The sequence below is a fragment of the Anolis sagrei genome, chromosome 4 (assembly GCF_037176765.1).
Source record: "Anolis sagrei isolate rAnoSag1 chromosome 4, rAnoSag1.mat, whole genome shotgun sequence".
Classification (NCBI taxonomy): Eukaryota; Metazoa; Chordata; class Lepidosauria; order Squamata; family Dactyloidae; genus Anolis; species Anolis sagrei.
In genome coordinates, this window is record NC_090024.1 from 228,973,850 (window position 1) to 228,994,129 (window position 20,280).

At 41.5% G+C, this 20,280-nt stretch overlaps 1 protein-coding gene across 2 annotated transcripts; it reads left to right on the forward strand.

The window, feature by feature from the left end:
- The first annotated feature begins 1,363 nt into the window (after positions 1 to 1,363).
- Positions 1,364 to 13,637, forward strand: LOC132773090 (cathepsin Z-like). Of its 2 annotated transcripts, none has more exons than XM_060772032.2 (7): positions 1,364 to 1,456; positions 1,674 to 1,835; positions 4,805 to 4,968; positions 6,252 to 6,431; positions 7,968 to 8,118; positions 10,658 to 10,820; positions 13,032 to 13,637. In XM_060772032.2, exons 2-7 carry the CDS (start codon positions 1,714 to 1,716, stop codon positions 13,143 to 13,145), a joined length of 894 nt encoding a protein of 297 aa, XP_060628015.2. In that variant the 5' UTR covers positions 1,364 to 1,456; positions 1,674 to 1,713; the 3' UTR covers positions 13,146 to 13,637. The 2 variants fall into 2 exon arrangements, with proteins under 2 accessions (XP_060628015.2, XP_060628014.2); XM_060772031.2 differs by having other exon boundaries at positions 1,371 to 1,480.
- Positions 13,638 to 20,280: the final 6,643 nt, after the last annotated feature.

The following is a 20,280-nucleotide window of genomic DNA, read 5'->3' on the forward strand; positions in this document are numbered from 1 at the left end:
CCCAAAATTCCTAACAGCTTACTAGCTGTTAGAAATTGTGAGAGTGGAAGTCCAAAACACCTGGAGGGCCAAAGTTTGCCCCTTTCCCTCCATAGAGTATTGTTTGTATTCAGCAGTGTAATGTGGGGCAACGAGGGCATTGTCTCCCCCGAAAATAACAGTTCTCCTCCCCTACATGGACTTTTCTTTCAATCCTCAAATTTCTGGCATTGCAGAGAATGAGACAGTGGAAATGTTCACACCTTGAATTCTTTAAGTAACAATGTCCTCACTCCCTTTATAACTCCCCCCACCCACCCATTTTCTTTGAATGTCTAGACATAATTTCAAAAGTTTTAACTTCCTGTAATGCTAGAAAAATTAGGACACGGACTAGGATTTCCAGACATCAAATCTGAAGCAATCTCTTCAGGTCTTGGCATATCTCAGAGTGCTGGAGTACTTGATTATAATTGGCACAGATGTGGGCAAACGAATAGCACTCCGAGATGCCATCTTGGCATAGAAACCTGGATGAAGGTATGCATCACCATAATTATTATATGGTTACATGGCTGAATGGGGATTTGAATCCTGGTCACCAGAGCTTGAGGGTGCATCCACACTGTAGAAGCAATGCAATTTGACACTACTTCAACCATCATGCCTCAATTATATGGAACCATGATAGTTGTAGTTTGGTGAGGCACCAAGACACTTTGGCAGGAAAGCCTAAAGATATTGTAAAACTACAACTCCCTGGATTACATAGCATAGAGCCATGACAGTTAATGTGTTGTCAAATTGCATCACACCTGTAGTATAGATGCACCCACGGTTTTGAGCCTTCTCTGCCAAAGAGTGCTGGTGCTTCATCAAACTATAAATCCCAGGATCCCATAGTGTGGAGCCATGGCAGTTAAAGTGGTGTAACACCACATTAATTTTACAGTAGATGCACCCATAGTCCAAAACTCAAATTACACAATGTAACACAATTTTGGTTCCTAGTTGTAAATGTTATTTCCTAATTGGTTCTTTCAAGCATGGAAAAAAATATTAAACTGCTAAAACTTTGCTTTGCAGGACATCCTGCAGCACATTTTGCTATAGTTTTTCAATGAATATCTTGTAAAGTCTCAATCAATTCAACATAGTTTGTGGCAGCCACAAAAACAAAGCTTCTGGAGTATAACAACTACTTTCAAAGTAAGTACCGCACAGGTAAAAAGGAAATAACATTTTCAAACCAGGAACTGAAAATTTCTCAAATTTTGTCTCAGAGTGTTATTGTACCACACTGGCTCTGTTTGGAGTGCCTCTTTGCAAAAACAAAACAAAATTAAGGAAGTTAACCCTAACCCCTTCCTCTTCTTTAGGCAATCTCCTCCTTGTTTAATGCTATCAAGCCTACTGTTTGCCAGGGTGAAGCCCCTGCTTCATACAAGGTGGATCAAGTGGGACGAAAGCGTCACAAGTAACTGTTTAACTTCTTATCATGGCAAGTTCTGCTACAGCTAGATTAGGATGAGCAAAGTAGGGGGGGAGGAAGCAGGCTTCTCTTTTGCTTGGATCATTTTATCTCACAGGTTTTGAGATCCAGGTTAAACTGGTCTGAGAAATCTCCAGTCCATTTCCAACCCTCCATTCACTTTGTTGCTTCTTCTTCCTCCTCCTCTTTAAAAACCCGGCAGCCGAAGAAGAGCCAGTACTGAGTTCGAGTCCAGTGGAACCATGGGCTTGACTCTCCTCCTCCTCTTCTTACCTTTCCTGAGGCTTTCTCTGGGCGTTGGACTCTTCTTCAAGAGAGGACAGAGCTGCTACAAACCGTTGACTGATGACCCTCCTACTCTCCGGTAAGAAACTGTGGATGATGGGTTAGGGTTCTGTGGTTTATTGGGGAGGGGGGGGGGAGGTGGAATCTGCATGTAGAAAGGCTCTCTTCCAGTAACCATAACGTAGCTGCAAGAATGCCAAACAAAGTCATTATCTTCCCAAAACCCTGGGTGCGTCTATACCAGGCACGGGCAAACTTTGGCCCTCCAGGTGTTTTGGATTTCAACTCCCACAATTTCTAACAGCAATAGGCTGTTAGGAATTGTGTGAGTTAAAGTCCAAAACACCTGGAAGATAGAAGTTTGCCCATGCCTGATCTATACTGTTGAATTAACCCAGTTTGGCACCGCTTTAACAGCCACAGTTCAATGCTGGGGAATCCAGTATAGATGTGCCTCCATACAAGAATTCTGCCTTCTAATGGAAATTTCCCTTCGATCCCGAAATGTCGAGCCTTGCAGCTGCTGAAAACATCAGCTCAGCATTTCGAAGTAAGCCTCTTGGTATCCAAAGATCAGGGGCCCTGCAAAGGTAGCAAAGCAGATGCAAACAGGAGAGGATCAGGTGTTAATGATTTTCAAAGTTTCTCCTTTTGCAAAGCTGGACATTTGGGGATGTTTGTCCTGATCCTAGTGATTCCTCCATTCTGTGCATAGATGGTGCTTGCAGAATGTAGTTACTAATAGCATACTTTGGAAAAGGTCCTTTTTTGAGTGGGACTATAACTCTCTAACAACTATGGTCATGCTGTCTTGGGAAACAGAGAGATATACTTCAGAATACAATATACAAAACAGAGAGCTGGACAGGAGGAGTGTGTCCCCATTGATTCTACTGGACGTCTCAAATGTTTCTATACCTTCAACCATGGTATCCTTCTGGATCATCTTGCTGGGATGAGATTTGGAGATACTGTCTTACAGTGGCTCCAGTACTTCTTAGAAGGCCGTACCTAGAAGGTGGTGCTGGAGGGACTCCTGTTTGAACCCCTGGCCGTTGATCTGTGGGGTTCCTCAGGGTTCTGTTTTGTCCCCCATGCTGTTTAACATATACATGAAATTGCTGGGAGAGGTCATCCAAAGTTTTAGAGTGTGATGCCACATATATGTAAACAACACCCAACTCTAATACTCCTTCCCACTGAAAGCCAACAAAGCTCTCCTGACCCTAAACAAATGCCTGCCATCAGTAATGGACTGGATGAGGGCAAACAACTTAATCTAGACAAACCATAGGTGTTCCTGGTCAGTTGGAAGGTAGATCAGAGAATAGGGATCTAGCCTGTGCTGGATGGGGTTACACTCCCTCTGAAGACACAGGCCCACAGTTTGAGGGTCCTCCTGGACTCTGCATTGAACCTGGAGGCACCAGTATCTGTAGTAGCCAGGAGTGCCTTTGCACAATTAAAAGTTGTGCAACAATTGCACCCGTTCCTTGAGAAGCCTGATCTGACCATGGTGGTCCATGCCTTTGTTACATCCTGTCTTAATTACTGTAACACGCTCTATGTAGGATTGCCACTGAAAAGTGCTTGCAAACTTTAGCTGGTCCAAAGAGCCACAGCCAGGGGCTGGCTACAGAGAGTGGACAACCACACTGGTGCAGCAGCTCCACTGGCTGCCAGTCTGTTACCGGGAAAAATTTAAAATGCTGGCCATGACCTTTAAAGTCCTAGATGGTTTATGTCCAGGCTATTTGGCTGACAACATCCCCTTGTACAAACCTGACCGGGATCTGAGATCTTCAGGAGGGGCAATTCCTTCTCTCAATTCCACCTCCATCTCAAGCTCAGTTGGTGGAAATGAGAGAGGGCGCCTTTTCATTGTATTGAAATGTTTCAAATGTAAGATGCTTTGTGGAGAAAAAAGCTGGGTATAAATAAACATAATAATAATAATAATAATAATAATAATAATAATATCAACTTTTTGAAGCTGAATTTGTCGTGCTAATTATTGTAAGCATTTTCTATGGCAGGTTTGTAAAAAGAATGTAAAGGCTGGGCAAGCCTTCTATCTTGAGTAGTGTTTCAAAAAGGGTTGTTATCTCCTGAAAGACCTGAAAAAATATCAGCCTCAAAGGTGATCACAGGACTGCTTAGACGCAATGGAAATGTCACAAGAGCAGTCATGTGGTGGCCAGAAAGAGGGAAGATTAAATCAAGACAGTGTGACGATAAGAGCGGGGAAGGGGAATTGTTAGCTTTCCAGACTACAATTCCCACAATCTCTTGCCCTTGGACATCCTAGTTGAGGATTCTGAGTGTACAAATCTGAACTATCCAAAGGATTAGTAGGTCTCCAGCATTGAACTAAACTTAGCATCAGAAATCAAAGTGGTGCTATATCAGCCACCAATGTGAACATTGTCAGATTCTTGAGTATTTAGGCGTTCTGGATAAGGGATGCTCAACCTGTATGTTCTTTCAGTCCCATTCTCTGCAGATGTGCTAAACTATATCTTAGGCATGGGCAAACTTTGGCCCTCCAGGTGTTTGGGACTTCAACTCCCACAATTCCTAACAGCCGGGCCCTGAGATCTTCAGGAGAGGCCTTGTCTCCATCTCAAGCTTGGTTGGTAGGAACAAGAAAGAGGGCCTTTTCAGTGACCGGTAGGCTGTTAGGAATTGTGGGTGTTGAAGTCCAAAACACCTGGAGGTCCAAAGCTTGCCCATAATTGCTATATCTTGTCCCCAGTCATTCCAACATATTTGGGAGCCACCAGGTTGGTGGGAGTCTGGGTTAATGTGTTAGATTCGGAGTTTGGAGGCCCAAGTCATATTGTCCTCAAGCTTACAGGTCAGTAAATAATCTTGGGCTGTTTCTTGCTTTTATCGTAACCTACCCTGCAGGGTTGTTATAAGAATAAGGGAGAAAGGGAGAAGCCTATGCAGGCAAATGAAATAAATGTAATAAATTAAAGCCTACTCCTTTTTGTTAAGCGTGGAACCAAGATTTAATCTGTGCTGTCTTTTTCTTCCACCGCACAGAACCTACCCTCGTCCCCATGAATATTTGGACATCGCTGAGCTGCCCAAGACCTGGGACTGGAGGAATGTAGACGGTGTCAATTACGTGAGCACTACCCGGAACCAGCACATCCCTCAGTATTGTGGGTCCTGTTGGGCTCATGGCAGCACCAGCGCTTTGGCAGGTAAGGCAAGTGGGCTGAGACTAGTAAATGCACACAGCTGTGTGCCAATTCTTTTTTGGTAGTGCCTTCGTTCATTTATTGTGGTTTGCTCTATTGGACCAGAAAAGCTTTTGCCAAGATTTTAGATCAGCTACTTTGCCATGGAAATGACTTGGTGTGTAGCTCAGGGCTCTATCACAGTGGTTCTCAACCTGGGGTCCCCAGATGTTTTTGGTCTTCAGCTCCCAGAAATCCTAACAGCTGGTAAACTGGCTGGGATTTCTGGGAATTGTAGGCCAAAAACATCTGGGGACCCCGGGTTGAGAACCACTGCTCTATCATATGACACTATTATTTAGTTGTTGTTCCACTTCACCTGGAATTCATAGAGAATGCTGAGACTTGCAGTTTAGGAAGGGATTTTTAGAGTTTTCAGACAGAAAGCTCTTGGGCCTCGCTATACTACAAATCCCAGAATTCTACAGAATGTTGTCATGGCAGTTCAAGTGGAACAATTGCACTATAACAGTGTAGTGTGATAAGGATCCAAGGGCCCTTCCACACAGCCTTATAACTCAGAATATCAAAGCAGATAATCCACAATATCTGCGTTGTAATGGGTTATCTGAGTCCACACTGCCATATAATACAGTTCAATGTGGAGTTAGGGGCCTAAGTAGCATCTCCCAGGCCAGCCACCTTAAATACTTAGAGGATAGAAGCCTCTTTGAGCAATAACAGAGTATTTTCTCCTGTTGATCAGGACACAGAGTTAACATCTCAGAGTAGAATGCATCCTGGCCAATGTCTAAGTTTTCTCCTTCAGCCTTGCCTGCTCCCCAATTCTCTTTTGGAATGGCCTTCGTTCATGAACTACAGTTTGCCTTGTGTTGCTGTTACTTTAGAGGGGGAGGGAAGGAACCTCAATTCCATAATCTCTTTGGGTACATGGAGTTAAGTCATGCTAAGCTCTTTTCCTGGCTCTGAATCCCTGATGTCAATATAAGCTTCTTCCACACAGCTGTACAAAATCCACATTAAACTGGATTATATGGCAGTGTGGACTCAGATAACCCAGTTCAAAGCAGATATTGAGGATTATGGGTTATTTGGCCTTTAGCCAACTTGTCAGACCAATTTCTTTTTTTATTTTTGTTTTACTAGAAGTTCATATTTTACTAATCAGTAGCAAGTGCAAAACTCTGTGTTGCATACGAGCCTGAAGTGGAAGCAGTGACCAGCTCCCCTCCTGATAAATCTTATAGTACAAATTGAAATATCATATTGTATTTATTCTTTCTCAGATCGCATCAACATCAAGAGGAAAGGTGCCTGGCCCTCGGCTTACCTCTCTGTTCAGCATGTCATTGACTGTGCCGGGGTCGGGTCTTGCCATGGAGGGGACCACAGTCACGTCTGGAGGTACGCACATGACCATGGCATCCCGGACGAGACCTGCAACAATTACCAAGCTAAAGACCAAGGTATGTGAGGACAAATAACATGGGGTGACTTCTCATATGAAGCTGATGATAAAGAAAGTAATGTAAACAACTTCATTCTTTTTTTCCAGTCTTGTAAATAAGCCCAGAATTTACTAGCTTTTAACGCCCACCTAATTGTGTATTATTATAAAAGAAGGGAAGAAGAGCAGAGAAAATCTTTCCTATGACCTTTGTCACATTTTTGCAAGGCCCTTATGAAATTGTTTTTGATTATTGTCTTTGTACAGTGCAGTTAAAGTTTAGAGCAACGTTTCTCAACCTGGGGTTCGGGACCCCTGAGGGGGTCGTGAGGGGGTGTCAGAGGGGTTGCCAAAGACCATCAGGAAACATATTATTTTCTGTTGGTCATGGGGATTCTGTGTGGGAAGTTTGGCCCAATTCTATCGTTGGTGGAGTTGAGTTGCTCTGTGATTGTAGGTGAACTATAAATCCCAGCAACTACAAATCCCAAATGTGAAGCTCTATTTTCCCCAACCTCCACCAGTGTTCACACTTGGGCATATTGAGTATTTGTGCCAAGTTTGGTCCAGATCCATCATTGTTTGAGTCCACAGTGCTCTCTGGATGTAGGTGAACTACAACTCCAAAACTCAAGATCAATGCTCACCAAACCCACCCAGTATTTTCTGTTGGTCATGGGAGTTCTGTGTGCTGAGTTTGGTTAAATTCCATTGCTGGTGGAGTTCGTAATGATCCTTGATTATAGGTGAACTATAAATCCCAGCAACTACAACTCCCAAATGACAAAATCAACCCCCCTCCCCCAACCCCGCCAGTATTCATAATTGGGCGTATTGGGTATTTGTGCCAAATTTGCTCCAGTGAATAGAAATACATCCTGCATATCGGATATTTACATTACGATTTATAACAGTAGTAAAATGACACTTACGAAGTAGCAACAAAAATAATGTTATGGTTCTGGGGTCACCACAACATGAGGGATCGTATTAAGGGGTCGCGGCATTAGGAAGGTTGAGAACCGCTGGCTTAGAGGGTACTAATTGGTCTTTGGATTTGGCCAAATAATAGTGTGATGCTTCTGGCTTCTAAACAACGTATTTAGTAAAGAAAGACTATCACTTTCACTGATAGGAATCTGCTTGAGATTGGTGTCAGAAAGTTGCCATTTCCCTTATCAGTGTCAGATAGCAGAACCTTCTTGGCGATGGATCACACAAGTGTTTAAAAAATCCATATTGAAATCAAACACATTCCCTCCTTTTGAATTTTTAGTTGGGCTTCTATTATGGAAGCTGTTTTGTTATTATAATTTCTACTCCCCCCCCCCCCTAATTTTTCTAAGCATGCTTTAAATGTTTGTTTTTATTTTGTTCAATGTTTTATTTGTTTTTTTGTAATGTAAGAACTTTATAGAGAATTTATCTGGCAAACCCAGGATAGAATTAATAAAGCAAGGGAATATGGAACAGTTCCAGCTTTTATTTGGTGAATACATTTGTTACAAGAGGGACATTATCACACATAACCCTTCTGTGCATCTTTTTTTTGCAGAATGTGACAAGTTTAATCAATGTGGGACTTGTGTTACTTTTGGGCAATGTCATGTGGTAAAGAACTACACCCTCTGGAAAGTTGGAGATTATGGCCATGTCAAGGGGAGAGAGAAAATAATGGCAGAAATCTATGAAAATGGCCCCATCAGGTAAAAAAAAAAAAAACTCTCATAAAGATGCAAAGAAATACGGTAATTGTGATGGCATTTCTTCATATCCATTTTTGTTTGTTGTTTAATTACAATATTTAGGGATAGAAACCAAAGTAGGGCATTTTTATTGTCATTGTTGTTGTTGTTATGTGCCTTTAAGTTGCTTCCAACTTATAATAACTTTTGGGAAATATGAATCTCTATAACCATTTTGGAAATGGAATTCATAACCTTTTGGAAAATCACTGGAAAGGCATGACCTTGTTAGAAGTCACAACCTTTTGAAAAGAGATGTTCACCACCACTTCATGCAAGGCAACTAGGTCTCTAAGCTGTTGAACTGATGTTCCTAGGTATGTCTTTGAACTGTCAGGGACAAAGACATGCCAATGCACAAAATATATATTCATTTAGCAGAGTTTCAGATCACATGGTCTGCAGCCTCTCCCACAACAAAGAGATTAGATAAAATTGCAAACCAATACACACATACAATACAGTAAGAAATTATAAACATAATAAATAACTAATGGAGGCTTCGGAAGGTTGCTATTTCCAAAAGTAACCTCAAAGCAAGCCTATCAGAGGGGCATTTACCTTGCCTTCCTTTGAGGCTGAGAGAGTGTGATTTGCCCAAGGTCACCTAGTGGGTTTTCATAGCTGAGTGAGAATTCAGATTGTAGTTGGAGTCCAACAAACCATCACATTATGCTAGATTCAGATAGATAGGTAGGTAGATCTTCACAAATACATATAAATGCACACATTATGTGAACTCGCTGATTTCAGTTATACATGAAGAACTTTGAATTGCGCTGGAGGACCAAATGATGGCTAGATGTTCTCTCTAGGCCTCCAGTGTGATTCTGTGTTCAACTTCTGCTGAAAGGTGATCAACTGGTACCAAAATTCAGGATGGTCACAACAAGCCATGCCAACTGAGAGTTGTTCAGAAGAACTTTTTCCTAGTTCTTATCAATTAAGAAGGAAAAAGAGGACATTTCATGGTCAAAGCTCCAAAGAATTCCCAGAATTCATAAAATTGTGTCCCAACCATGTTGTACTATTCCTATCCATGTAGTTGCAATGGGAACATAAGGATATACAAAGATCACAAAAACAGGTTCCTTTGGGAGATAAGAAAGTTGCTGCTCCTCTTGACTTTCTGCTCTACTAGTATGAGCTTGACAGGGCTTTGGACAAGGCATTACAGCAGATGTATTGTTCTGTTGAATTATCTTGTTTTCATCAACTACAAAGCTATTGCAATTTTCAAACAGTGGTTGAAATAGTAATTTTGTTCTTTACAGAATCAGAAACATAATGCATTCAACATCCACTTTTCTGGCTGACGTCCTTCCAGCAGATTCAATGGCCAATATCTGTTTAGTAGCTAACTCAGGCATGAGCAAACTTTGGCTCTCCAAGTGTTTTGGACTTCAACTCCCACAATTCTTAACAGTTGGTGGGCTGTTAGGAATTATGGGAGTTGAAGTCCAAAACACCTGGAGGGCCAAAGTTTGCCCATGCCTGAGCTAACTCCATTCTTGCACTGATGGTTAGATTACCAGTGATTTCTTGACAACTTCGTTATCATTGCTTTTTTGAAAAGCAAACCTTTACTATTGAAATGGCAACAATTTTGAGTTTGTCTGGCAATCTTTAACAGATTTTGTTACTATCTTTCATGCATTAAGACAGACAAATAGAAGACCCTTCCATTAAGTGAGCTTTTTTTGTTTTCTGAGAATCTTTAGCAGATATTGCTACTATCTTTCATACATCAAGACAAACAAACAGATAAACTTTCCACTGAGTGAGCAGTGCTTTGTTTTCTGATTTCATTGAAAGTTCAAGTGTGTTGAAGTTGGGGGGTCAGGTTACAGTTCCTGAATTTCCCAAAGTTAATTCTTGTGTCTTTCTGAATTGGGCCAGTCCACTGATGATCAAATTATGCTCCTTTTATTTTGATGCATCATGGTCTGCAAAAATGCTTTCCACATTTTGTCCCAATATGACAATTTTTTAATTAACTACCTTTCCTCACTGCAATTCTATACCTACTTCCCTGGGAATAATCTCTGAACTTGCAAAGGGAAGTGTGCCTCTCTTTTGAGTAGAGTCATATAGGACAGAATAATTGATTGTATGAAAACAACAACTGATTTCAAGGGGATACATAAACTAGCATTGCATCTTAATCTGCATCATTTTGCATAATACATGGACAGAACTAGAGAGCCACTGCAGCATAGTGGTTTGAATTTTGGACTACAGCTCTGGAGACCAGTGTTTGAATTCCCAGTTGGCTACGGAAACTGGTGATCCCAGGCAAGTCACACAGTCCCAGAAAGATCCATGATTGGAATTAGAACTGCCATAAACCCAAATTGAATTGAAGACACACAACAATGATTCGAATGTATGCGTGTATATATATTAAAAATTAAATTGGGAACTTGAAAGTTTTGCAAGTTGACCTCAGAGGAACTTGTTGGTTTTGACTCGCATTTTTAATATCACTTAATTTCAACAGTTGCTCAATCATGGCCACTCCAAAACTGCATGAATACACTGGAGGACTATATGAAGAATACAACCCCTCGCCTTCTACAAACCATGTGGTTTCCATCGCTGGCTGGGGAATAGAAAATGGGATAGAATACTGGATTGTCCGCAACTCTTGGGGTGAACCCTGGGTAAGCTGGAGACAAATTCTACTCCCAAAAATCCTTCTGTTTTTCCCTTTTTATTATTTTACTAAAGAGTCCTAAGGAGGAAGTAGAATGCAACATTATAACACAGAGAAGCAGGTTTTGAAACAACTAACCCTGAAACAGGGATCCTCAAACTTTTTAACCAGAGGGCCAGGTCACAGTCCCTCAAATTAGGGCTGGATTATAATTTGGAAAAAAAACCCCCATAATTTGAATTCCTATGCATACTGCACATATCTTATTTGTAGTGCAAAAAACACTTAAAAACAATACAATAATTAAAATGAAGAACAATGTTAACAAATATAAACTTATTAGTATTTCAATGGGAAGTGTGGGCCTGCTTTTGGCTGATGAGATAGGATTGTTGTTGTTGTGTGCTTTATTTATTTACTTATTTACTATATTTGTGTACCGCTTTTCTCAACCTCGGGCAACTCAAAGCAGTTAACAATAGCAAAATTCAATGCCCAGAATAATATAAAACAGTTAAAAACAATTAAAACATTGGGTATTAAAACAATCCATTATATATCAATAAACATCTCATTAGCGTCTCGTAATTAGAATAAGGATACAGTTTCATCATCCAATTGTTCCATATTCCTATATTCTTTACACTGCCTATTTCAGACTTAGGTTGACCTTGAGTGAGGGCCGGGTAAATGACCTTGGAGGGCTGTATCCGGGCCCCGGGCCTTAGTTTTTAGGACCCCTGCCCTAAAGGCACCAGATGCATCTGAGCTTGGGAGCTAAACAGAGCTGTCTCACATTAGTATTTAGCACTAATTAATATATTTCAAAAGGGGAAAAACACTTCTGAGGATTCCTTGCCTAAGAAAATCCTATGAAATTTATGAGTTCGCCATAAATCAACTGGCAACTTGAAGGTACACACACATCATTCACTATCCTCATCAGATCACATATTTAGGACTCCAGGAAAAGTCCAAATTGGTTGCTATGAGATTTTTGGGCTGTATGGCCATGTTTCAGCAGCATTCTCTCCGGCAGCAGAGAATGCTGCTGGAACATAGTCATACAGCCCGATAAACTTCAACCCGGCCATGAAAGCCTTCAACAAAGTCCAACATATTGGAAATATTGGAACTTTTATTCCAAAGATCTGGAATAAGTCAAGTTAAAGGAATAATAATAATAATAATAATAATAATAATAATCTTATTTGTACCCCGCTACCATCTCCCCAAGGGACTCGGTGCTTACATGAGGCCGAGCCCACAATACAACAATATAAGCAATAACCATAACAATACATGCATTTAAAATAAATCACATAGACAATAACATAAGCATTGACAATAGCACAGAACACTTTAAAATCTATGGCTGGGCCAAATGTAATTAAAAATTTAAAATGATGCTGGTGATGGACGAGATAAGGAAATGGGGCATAGTGGAAACATACAAACATACCTAAATCGATATAAAGTGCTTTAGAGGACAAAGTGCTGAGGATTCATTATTCTGGGAAGGCACACTGGAACAACCACGTTTTCAAACTCCTTCTGAAGACTGCCAGAGTTGGGGCCTGCCTGATGTCCTTAGGGAGTGAGTTCCAGAGTCGAGGGGCCACTATCGAGAAGACCCTCTCTCTCGTCCCCACCAATTGCGCTTGCGATGCAGGGCCTCTCCAGATGATCGAAGAGATTGTGTGGGTTTGTATACAGAAATACAGTCTATTTTACTCACAAAAGTCTATTTTACTCATTGAGACACCCCCCCCCCCGCCCTCAGGCTTTAGAGAGGTCTTTTCCCATGGAAGTTTGTGTCACTGGATGTGATATGTTCTCCATGGAAAGCATATACGATGCCACCAAGTTCTGAGCTTGGCACAGTAAACTGTAGAAACCTTGTTGCAATCTTTCTTTGTTCCTACTTTCCATATGCAGATATGCATGGCCAGTTTACAGTATGAGCTTCTCAAGATTTATAACTTTGCATAGTTTTGGATGTTGTGTTGGTTATTATTTGTTGCTAATTTTGTTATTCTGTTATGCTTATGTTATTTTGTAAAGCACCAGTTATATGGTAGACCATGTTAACTAGACTCTTTTGGGAGCTATAGCCCCCAAAGTAATGTTTCCAAATGCTGTACAAGACATAAAAGGTAGCTGAATGTGACTTCGTGATCATTTGCCTGTATAACTAATGCCACTTAATATCTTGCAGGGTGAACAAGGCTGGCTTAGAATTGTGACCAGTGCATATAAAGGGGGCAAAGGAGCAGAGTACAACCTCGCTGTTGAAGAAAAGTGTTCTTACGGAGACCCAATCCTTTCCTGAGTTTGCACTGATCTCTGTTTGCAATTGTGGTTTAGGAATGCAAGGACAGTTCCAGCCAGTTATCTCTCCTCTTCAAACAGATGGGCCGATTTACTGCAATATCATGGACTCAGGGAATGGTAACATAACTGAACCCATTCTCCCAGGTTCATTCTCTGAGGCTTGAAAGCCCCTTTCCCCCAGTAATATTACTCTCATAAACTTGTCTGGTCAGAATTTGAAACAGGGACTCTGCTACTACGATTTTTTGGACCACAATTCCTACATGAAATAAATTAGCTCCTTCTGTTAGCGGCTGAAGAGTTCTTTTTAGTGTGCTCTTCAATTTTTATTCCTTGGGGGTTTTTTTAGTGGCTCCATTTGAAATTGCTTGCAATCATATGTTTGCATTTGTACATTTTTACTGATACATCCTTTTTATCTGTATCTATTTTATAAGGCACCTTGCATCCAAGCGCTTGAAGGGGACCTGGGTGGGGGGAGATGTGGTATGAAGAAATAAATAAAATGACAATCATGATAACTGAGACTGAGTGTCGCCCTGCATTATTTAATGTCAAAATGTCTGCTTTTTTTAAACCAAAAGCGGACTGGGTCATTCGTTGTATTTTATTTTAGAGTCCACGTGGCTGCAGAAAATTAGAGTAGAATCATAGAGTTGGAAGAGACCTCATGGGCCATCCAGTCCAACCCAAGAAGCAGGAAAATCACATTCAAATCACCCCTGACAGATGGTCATCCAGCCTCTCTTTAAAAGCATCCAAAGAAGGAGCCTCCACTACACTCCGGAGCAGAGAGTTCCACTGCTGAACAGCTCTCATAGTCAGGAAATTCTTCCTAATGTTCAGGTTGAATCTCCTTTCCTGTAGTTTGAAACTATTGTTCCACTTCCTAGTCTCTAGGGCAAGCTTGCTCCCTACTCCCTATGACTTCCCCTCACATATTTATCCATGGCTATCATGTCTCCTCTCTTCTGTCTTCTTCTCTTCTGAAGGCTAAACATGCCCAGCTTTTTAAGCTGCTCCTCATAGGGTTTGTTCTCCAGACCCTTGATCATTTGAGTCGCCCTCCTCTGGACACAATCCATCTTGTCAACATTGTCCTTCAACTGGAGTGCCCAGAATTGGACACAGTGTGGTCTGACCAAAGCAGACTAGGGGGTAGCATGACTTTCCTGAATCTAGACACTATACTCTTATTTATGCAGGCCAAAATCCCATTGGCTTTTTTAGCCGCGGCATCACATTGTTGGCTCATGTTTAACTTATTGCCCATGGGACTCCCAAGATCTTTTTCACATGTACTACTGTCAAGCCAGGCATCATCCTCCATTCTGTATCTTTGCACTTCATTTTTTTCTGCCTAGAAGAATCATAGAATAAAAGAGTTGGAAAGGATGACATGGACCATCCAGTCCAACCCCGACATACAGGGAAAGCACAATCAAAGTACCCCTGATAGATGGCCATCCAGCATCTGTTTAAAAGTCTCCAAGGAAGGAGCTTCCACCACACACCAAACTTTGGCCACTGGACTTACTTTGGTTGCCCAACTCTAGCTTCAAGTTGAGTTGCCTTCAGCTTCCACTGGAGCCCATAGTTGCCATCTCTAACCTGGACTAAGGACAGGTGCCACAAATCTCTCACATCTTTTTTGACCCCATATCAAGTGATTGCTGAGAGCACAAAAGTTCTTGTGTAAACCTCTGATGAAACACACCCAGCCATTGTTTCAGGAAAGACAATCACTCTTTGCTTTGGTTTGTCCAAAACCCTTGGGTCAGGAGTCCTTCTTATCTTACCTTGGCTTTCTCTTGTACTGAGTCACACAATTGGTTTATCTAATCCTTTTACAAAGGTGGCACTCCTTCCCCTGGAAGTGGAAATCATGTGCTCTCCCATTGAACTGGGGCCTCTTCTCCTTCTCCTGTCTTCCAAAGACGGTTCCTACTAGTGGCTATCTTGAGACATTTGTGTCGTGCTTGAGAATGGGCCAAAAAGCAGCTCGCCTGCTCAAAGTGCTCATGGAAACGGCAAGGTTGGGTACCCATGTTTTTCTACTGTTCAAACAGGCATGGCAAAAGTTTGGCCCTCCAAATGTTTTGGACTTCAACTCCCACAAGGAATTGTGGGAGTTGAAGTCCAAAACACCTGGAGGGCTGAACTTTGCCAATTCCTGATGTAGAGCAACTCTGAAACTTGAGATGACATTTAACAAAACCTGAGGTACCATTACATGTTCCATGGTTTGTTGATTGCCCGGTGCCAGATGTGAAAGGAAATTCACCAGATTTATTTCCCTCAACTTATCTAACTTCTTATTCATAGGGATATCCCCCAAATGGTTAGTGATCACTACCTACCTACTTATCTAATACAGTAGTGTATTTAAAGATGTGTAATACATATTTAAAAATTGCAGTCTCGACATTTTTTGACAGTCCACAGAGGGTACATGGAGCACAAAATTGGCTCATCTCTGCTTTGCAGGGCGAGTAATTATAATAAATGGAAAAGTATAATCTCTAAGGATTTGCTAAGTTCTCCAATGCAGCTCTATGGTAACTCCTGGGGGAAAGCATACCATAGAATAACCTGTCCATGGAGGATTCCAGCAAATTCTCAGAGAAACCGTTTTCCCCTAGATGTGAAGTGAAGTTGCCAATATGTGTTCTAGGGATCTTATGGAACCCCTGGTGACACAGTGGGTTAAAACCTTGTGTTAACAGGACTGCTGGCTGATAGGTCAGCGGTTCAAATCCAGGGAGCAGGGTGAGCTCCTGTCTGTCAGTTCCAGCTTCTCATGCAGGGACATGAGAGAAGCCTCCCACAGGATGGAAAACATCTAGGTGCCTCCTGGGTAATGTCTCTCACACCAGACTCGGTTTGCAGTTTCTCAAGTTGCTCCTGACACACACAAAAAATGGTATATATGCAACCTTTGGTCAGCAAGTTATTTTTATTCAAAGGTCTATTGCTATGGTGTCAACTGTAATAAAAAGGGCCAAGATCCCAGTATTCATTCCAAAACATACATACATAGTATGTTAGAGCTAGCTATGATGCTGACTTTTTTTGTATTAAGGATCCCTATTAGTTACAAAGAACAAGCTGTATTTGTTGCCTTCTGTGCTCTCTGCTGATGCAGTTGCCAAATGTAGTAATCAAACTGCACCCAAATGTTTCCTACAACCTCTTACTACTATATAGCATCTAAGAAATTCATATCATGCAAAGTAATCTGCCCATTCAGTTTCTGTGCTTCAACCAACAGTGGGGTTGGTGGGCTGTGCATTTTTATGTGCAGAGGTTTTTGAGTTAATATGCACATTAATCCAGCTCTGGGCTGTTCAGCATATTAATCCAGCTCTGGAGCAGCCATGATCCATAGGTGTTTGGAGATTAACAACAACCACAACCAACAAAGCACTTTTAATATGTTAGCAAAAACAACTACTGTATATACTCGAGCATAAGCCTAGTTTTTCAGCCTCTTTTTGGGCTAAAAAAGCTCCCCTCGGCTTATACTTGAGCCAAGGTTATTTATTATTTGACTCTGTTATTAGTATTATTTTTATTATATTTATTTTATTACTCTATTATTATTACATTTACCATTTTACTCTATTATTATTACATTTACCTTATTTTACTCTATTATTTTTATTACATTTATTATTTTACTCTCTATTATTATTACATGTATTATTTTACTCTATTTATTATTTATTATTGTTATTATTACATTAATTATTTTGCTCTTTTTATTATTATTAGAAGGCTACTTAAGCACATTTACATTGAAGGAGGCTAGAATAATGGTTTAATCAGAGTTGGAGAGTCTTATATTACAGTTTTATGTAAATATTAAAAAACATTTAACCTACTAATGCCTCAGTTAATGGAATGTTATTGGTATCTATTTTTATTTTGAAATTGACCAGTATCTGCTGCATTTCCCACCCTCGGCTTATACTTGAGTCAATACATTTCCCCAGTTTTTGTGGTAAAATTAGGTGCCTCAGCTTATATTCGGGTCGGCTTATACTCGAGTTTATACGGTTGTCATTACAAAAAGCTTCATCTGACATACAGAGAAAAATATTTTCCAGGCGGGAGTTAAGACGACTTCCACAATCCCATTTAGAGGTAGAGTTCTAGTCTCCAAGGCCTTTTTTGACATTCCCCATCCCACCTTTTATATAAGTATCAAAACCCTATGTGTTCCCAGTGAAATTTTCAGATCCTCCATGTGCAGAGTCACTGGAGAACCTGGCAGCAAGATTCTCATCATTACAATTCAAAAACATAGTTTTACCAAACCAAATCTCACAAAAGAAATGCCTGCACTTTCCAAGTTTCTAGAGAGCTGAACTAAAAACAGATTAGACAACAAATTGTTGAAATCTTCCCTTAAAGAAAGGATAGTGAGATGAAGGGAGAAGGGGGGGGGGGGACACAGAAAAAATGACTCGCAGCATCAACACTTAGGATTGAGCCCCCGGTGGTGCAATGGGTTAAACCCTTGTGTCGGCAGGTCAGAGGTTCGAATCTGAGGAGAGCACAGATGAGCTCCCTCTGTTGGCTCCAGCTCCCCATGCGGGGACATGAGAGAAGCCTCCCATGAGGATGGTAAACCATCAAAAATATGCGGGTGTCCCCTGGGCAACGTCCTTGCAGATGGCCAATTCTCTCACACCAGAAGTGACTTGCAGTTTCTCAAGTCGCTCCTGACACGAGAACAAAAATCCACTTCGTCAGATGCACTTCAAAATTAAATTGAAGTGGCAGTAAAGTAGTTGAAAAAACTAGTTTTGCTCAGCCTTGGGCTTTCATGTGTCAAGAAAGGCCACTAAATGACTATTTCAGTCTCATTGTTGGCGGTTTTACTGCCAAGTGCTGGTCTAAACATCTCCATCTGATTTCAGAAACTAAGCAGGTTGTTAGTCCAGATCACCAATGAATAGCAGGTGCTGTAGGCTTTCAGAAGAAGGAACAGGCAAAACCACCTCTGAGTATCATTTGACCAGAGGGGAAATAACCCTGTGAAATCCCTGGGTTTGTTATTGTGTGGTGGAAGCTCCTTCTTTCAAGCTTTTAAACAGAGGCTGGATGGCCATCTGTCAGGGATACTGTGATTGTGATTTTTCTGCATGGCAGAGGGTTGAACTTGATGGCCCATCTGTTCTCTCCCAACTCTATTCTTCTATGATTCTATGCAGTCATAAAACTTCTGTTCTTGAGGAAGTAACTATTAGTTCTGGTTAAGGAACCAGGTATCCAAAAGCACAGTCATAGTGGTCTTCTACTCATACAACAAAACTCAAGAGACCTTTGTTCTTTCCAAATAAGCAGGAAGACTTTTCTTTCTCTATTGTTGCACAAAATATACAAGGTTTACAGCACCTTCTCTGTCACTACTCAGGGCACTAATTCTCCAATAGGCTTGTGCAAGGATTCGGTTTGATTGGTTCCCATCGGCCTATCCGGCTTGTTCGGCTGGCCATAACAGTTAGGACTCAGCCACCATGTTTTTTTTTTATCACCTGAAACAGCCTGAAACAGCCTACGTGGCTGCCGGGAAGGCTTCTTTCCTTCTTTTCAGAAGCATGTAGTGCATGCTTCCTTAACCCCATTCCTCAGGTCACCTTGAAAGGAAAAAAGGGAACAAGCCCTGGAACCAAAAGGAGAGTCTTGTAAGTTCCCCATTCCCACCAATGGGCCGAATCTTCCAGCTGCCTAGCCAAAAACAGATTTTTCGAATTGCACACACCTATTCTCCAACATTCTCCAAACCACCACTCTCCAAATCTCCCTCCTTCAGAAACTGTCATCAAATTTACTCACTAGTACTATAAGATTTACTCAGTACTTACAACTCCCATTGCATTAACCACCACACCCTAACTTAACTTTTTTACAGGTGGTTAGGCCAGAGGTATTAACTCTGCTATCACTTAGATAATGTCACATAATTTCCAAATCCGAACAGTTCTAATTGGACATTAGAATCATAGAATCCTAGAGTGGATGGGGCCATCCAGTACAACCCAATCCTGCCAAAAAGCAGGAAAATTACATTCAAAGCACCCCCAACAGATGGCCATCCAGCCTCTGCTTAAAAGCCTCCAAAGAAGGAGCATCTACCACACTCCAAGGCAGAGAGTTCCACTGTTGAACAACTCTCAAAGTTTGGAAGTTCTTGCTAATGTTCAGGTAGCAAGAAGCCATTATTCCGAGTCCTAGTCTCCAGGGCAGCAGAAAACAAGCTTGCTCCCTCCTCCCTATGAATTCCCCTCACATATTTATACATGGCCATCAAGTCTCCTCTTCTCAACCCATGGGTCTCCAGTTGTTGTGGCCTACAACTTCCAGAAATTCCAGCCAGTTTACTAGTTGTTAGGATTCCTGGGAGTTGACGGACAAAACATCTGGGGACCCACAGGTTGAGGACCACTAGTCTAGAGCCAGGGAAGTCATGCTATCCTTTTATTCTGCCTTAGTCAGACCACGCTTGGAATCGCACTGTTTCCAGTTCTGGTCACCACAATTGAAAGGAAATGTTGACAAGCTGGAATATGTCCAGAGAAGAGTGACGAACAATAGCAAACTAATTTTGATATTAGATTGCAGCACTTGAAATAAAATGATGGCAAAGAGGGAACGAGAGAATCTGAAGCTGGAATGCGTCCAGAGGAGGGCGACTAAAATGATCAAGGGTCTGGAGAACAAGCCCTATGAGGAGTGGCTTAAAGAACTGAGGATGTTTAGCCTGCAGAAGAGAAGGCTAAGAGGAGACATGATGAGGGCCATGTATCAAGATGTGAGGGGAAATTCATGGGGAAGAGGGAGCAAGCTTGTTTTCTGCTGCCCTGGAGACTAGGACCCAGGGCAGTGGTTTCAAACTACAGGAAAGGAGGGAAGTCCCATCTGAACATTAGGAAAAACTTCCTGCCTGTGAGAACTATTCAACAGTGGAACTCTCTGCCCCGGAGCGTGGTGGAGGCTCCTTCTTTGGAGGCTTTCAAGCAGAGGCTGGATGGCCATCTGTCAGGGATGCTTTGAATGCAATTGTCCTGCTTTTTGGCAGAAAGGGGTTGGACTGGATGGCCCATGAGGTCTCTTCCCACTCTAGG

Coding starts and splice junctions, on each gene's coding strand:
- LOC132773090 (XM_060772032.2), top strand. CDS start 1,714: ATGGGCTTGACTCTCCTCCTCCTCTTCTTACCTTTCCTGAGGCTTTCT. Junction 1,836..4,804: donor GATGACCCTCCTACTCTCCG/GTAAGAAACTGT, acceptor TCCACCGCACAG/AACCTACCCTCGTCCCCATG. Junction 4,969..6,251: donor CAGCACCAGCGCTTTGGCAG/GTAAGGCAAGTG, acceptor ATTCTTTCTCAG/ATCGCATCAACATCAAGAGG.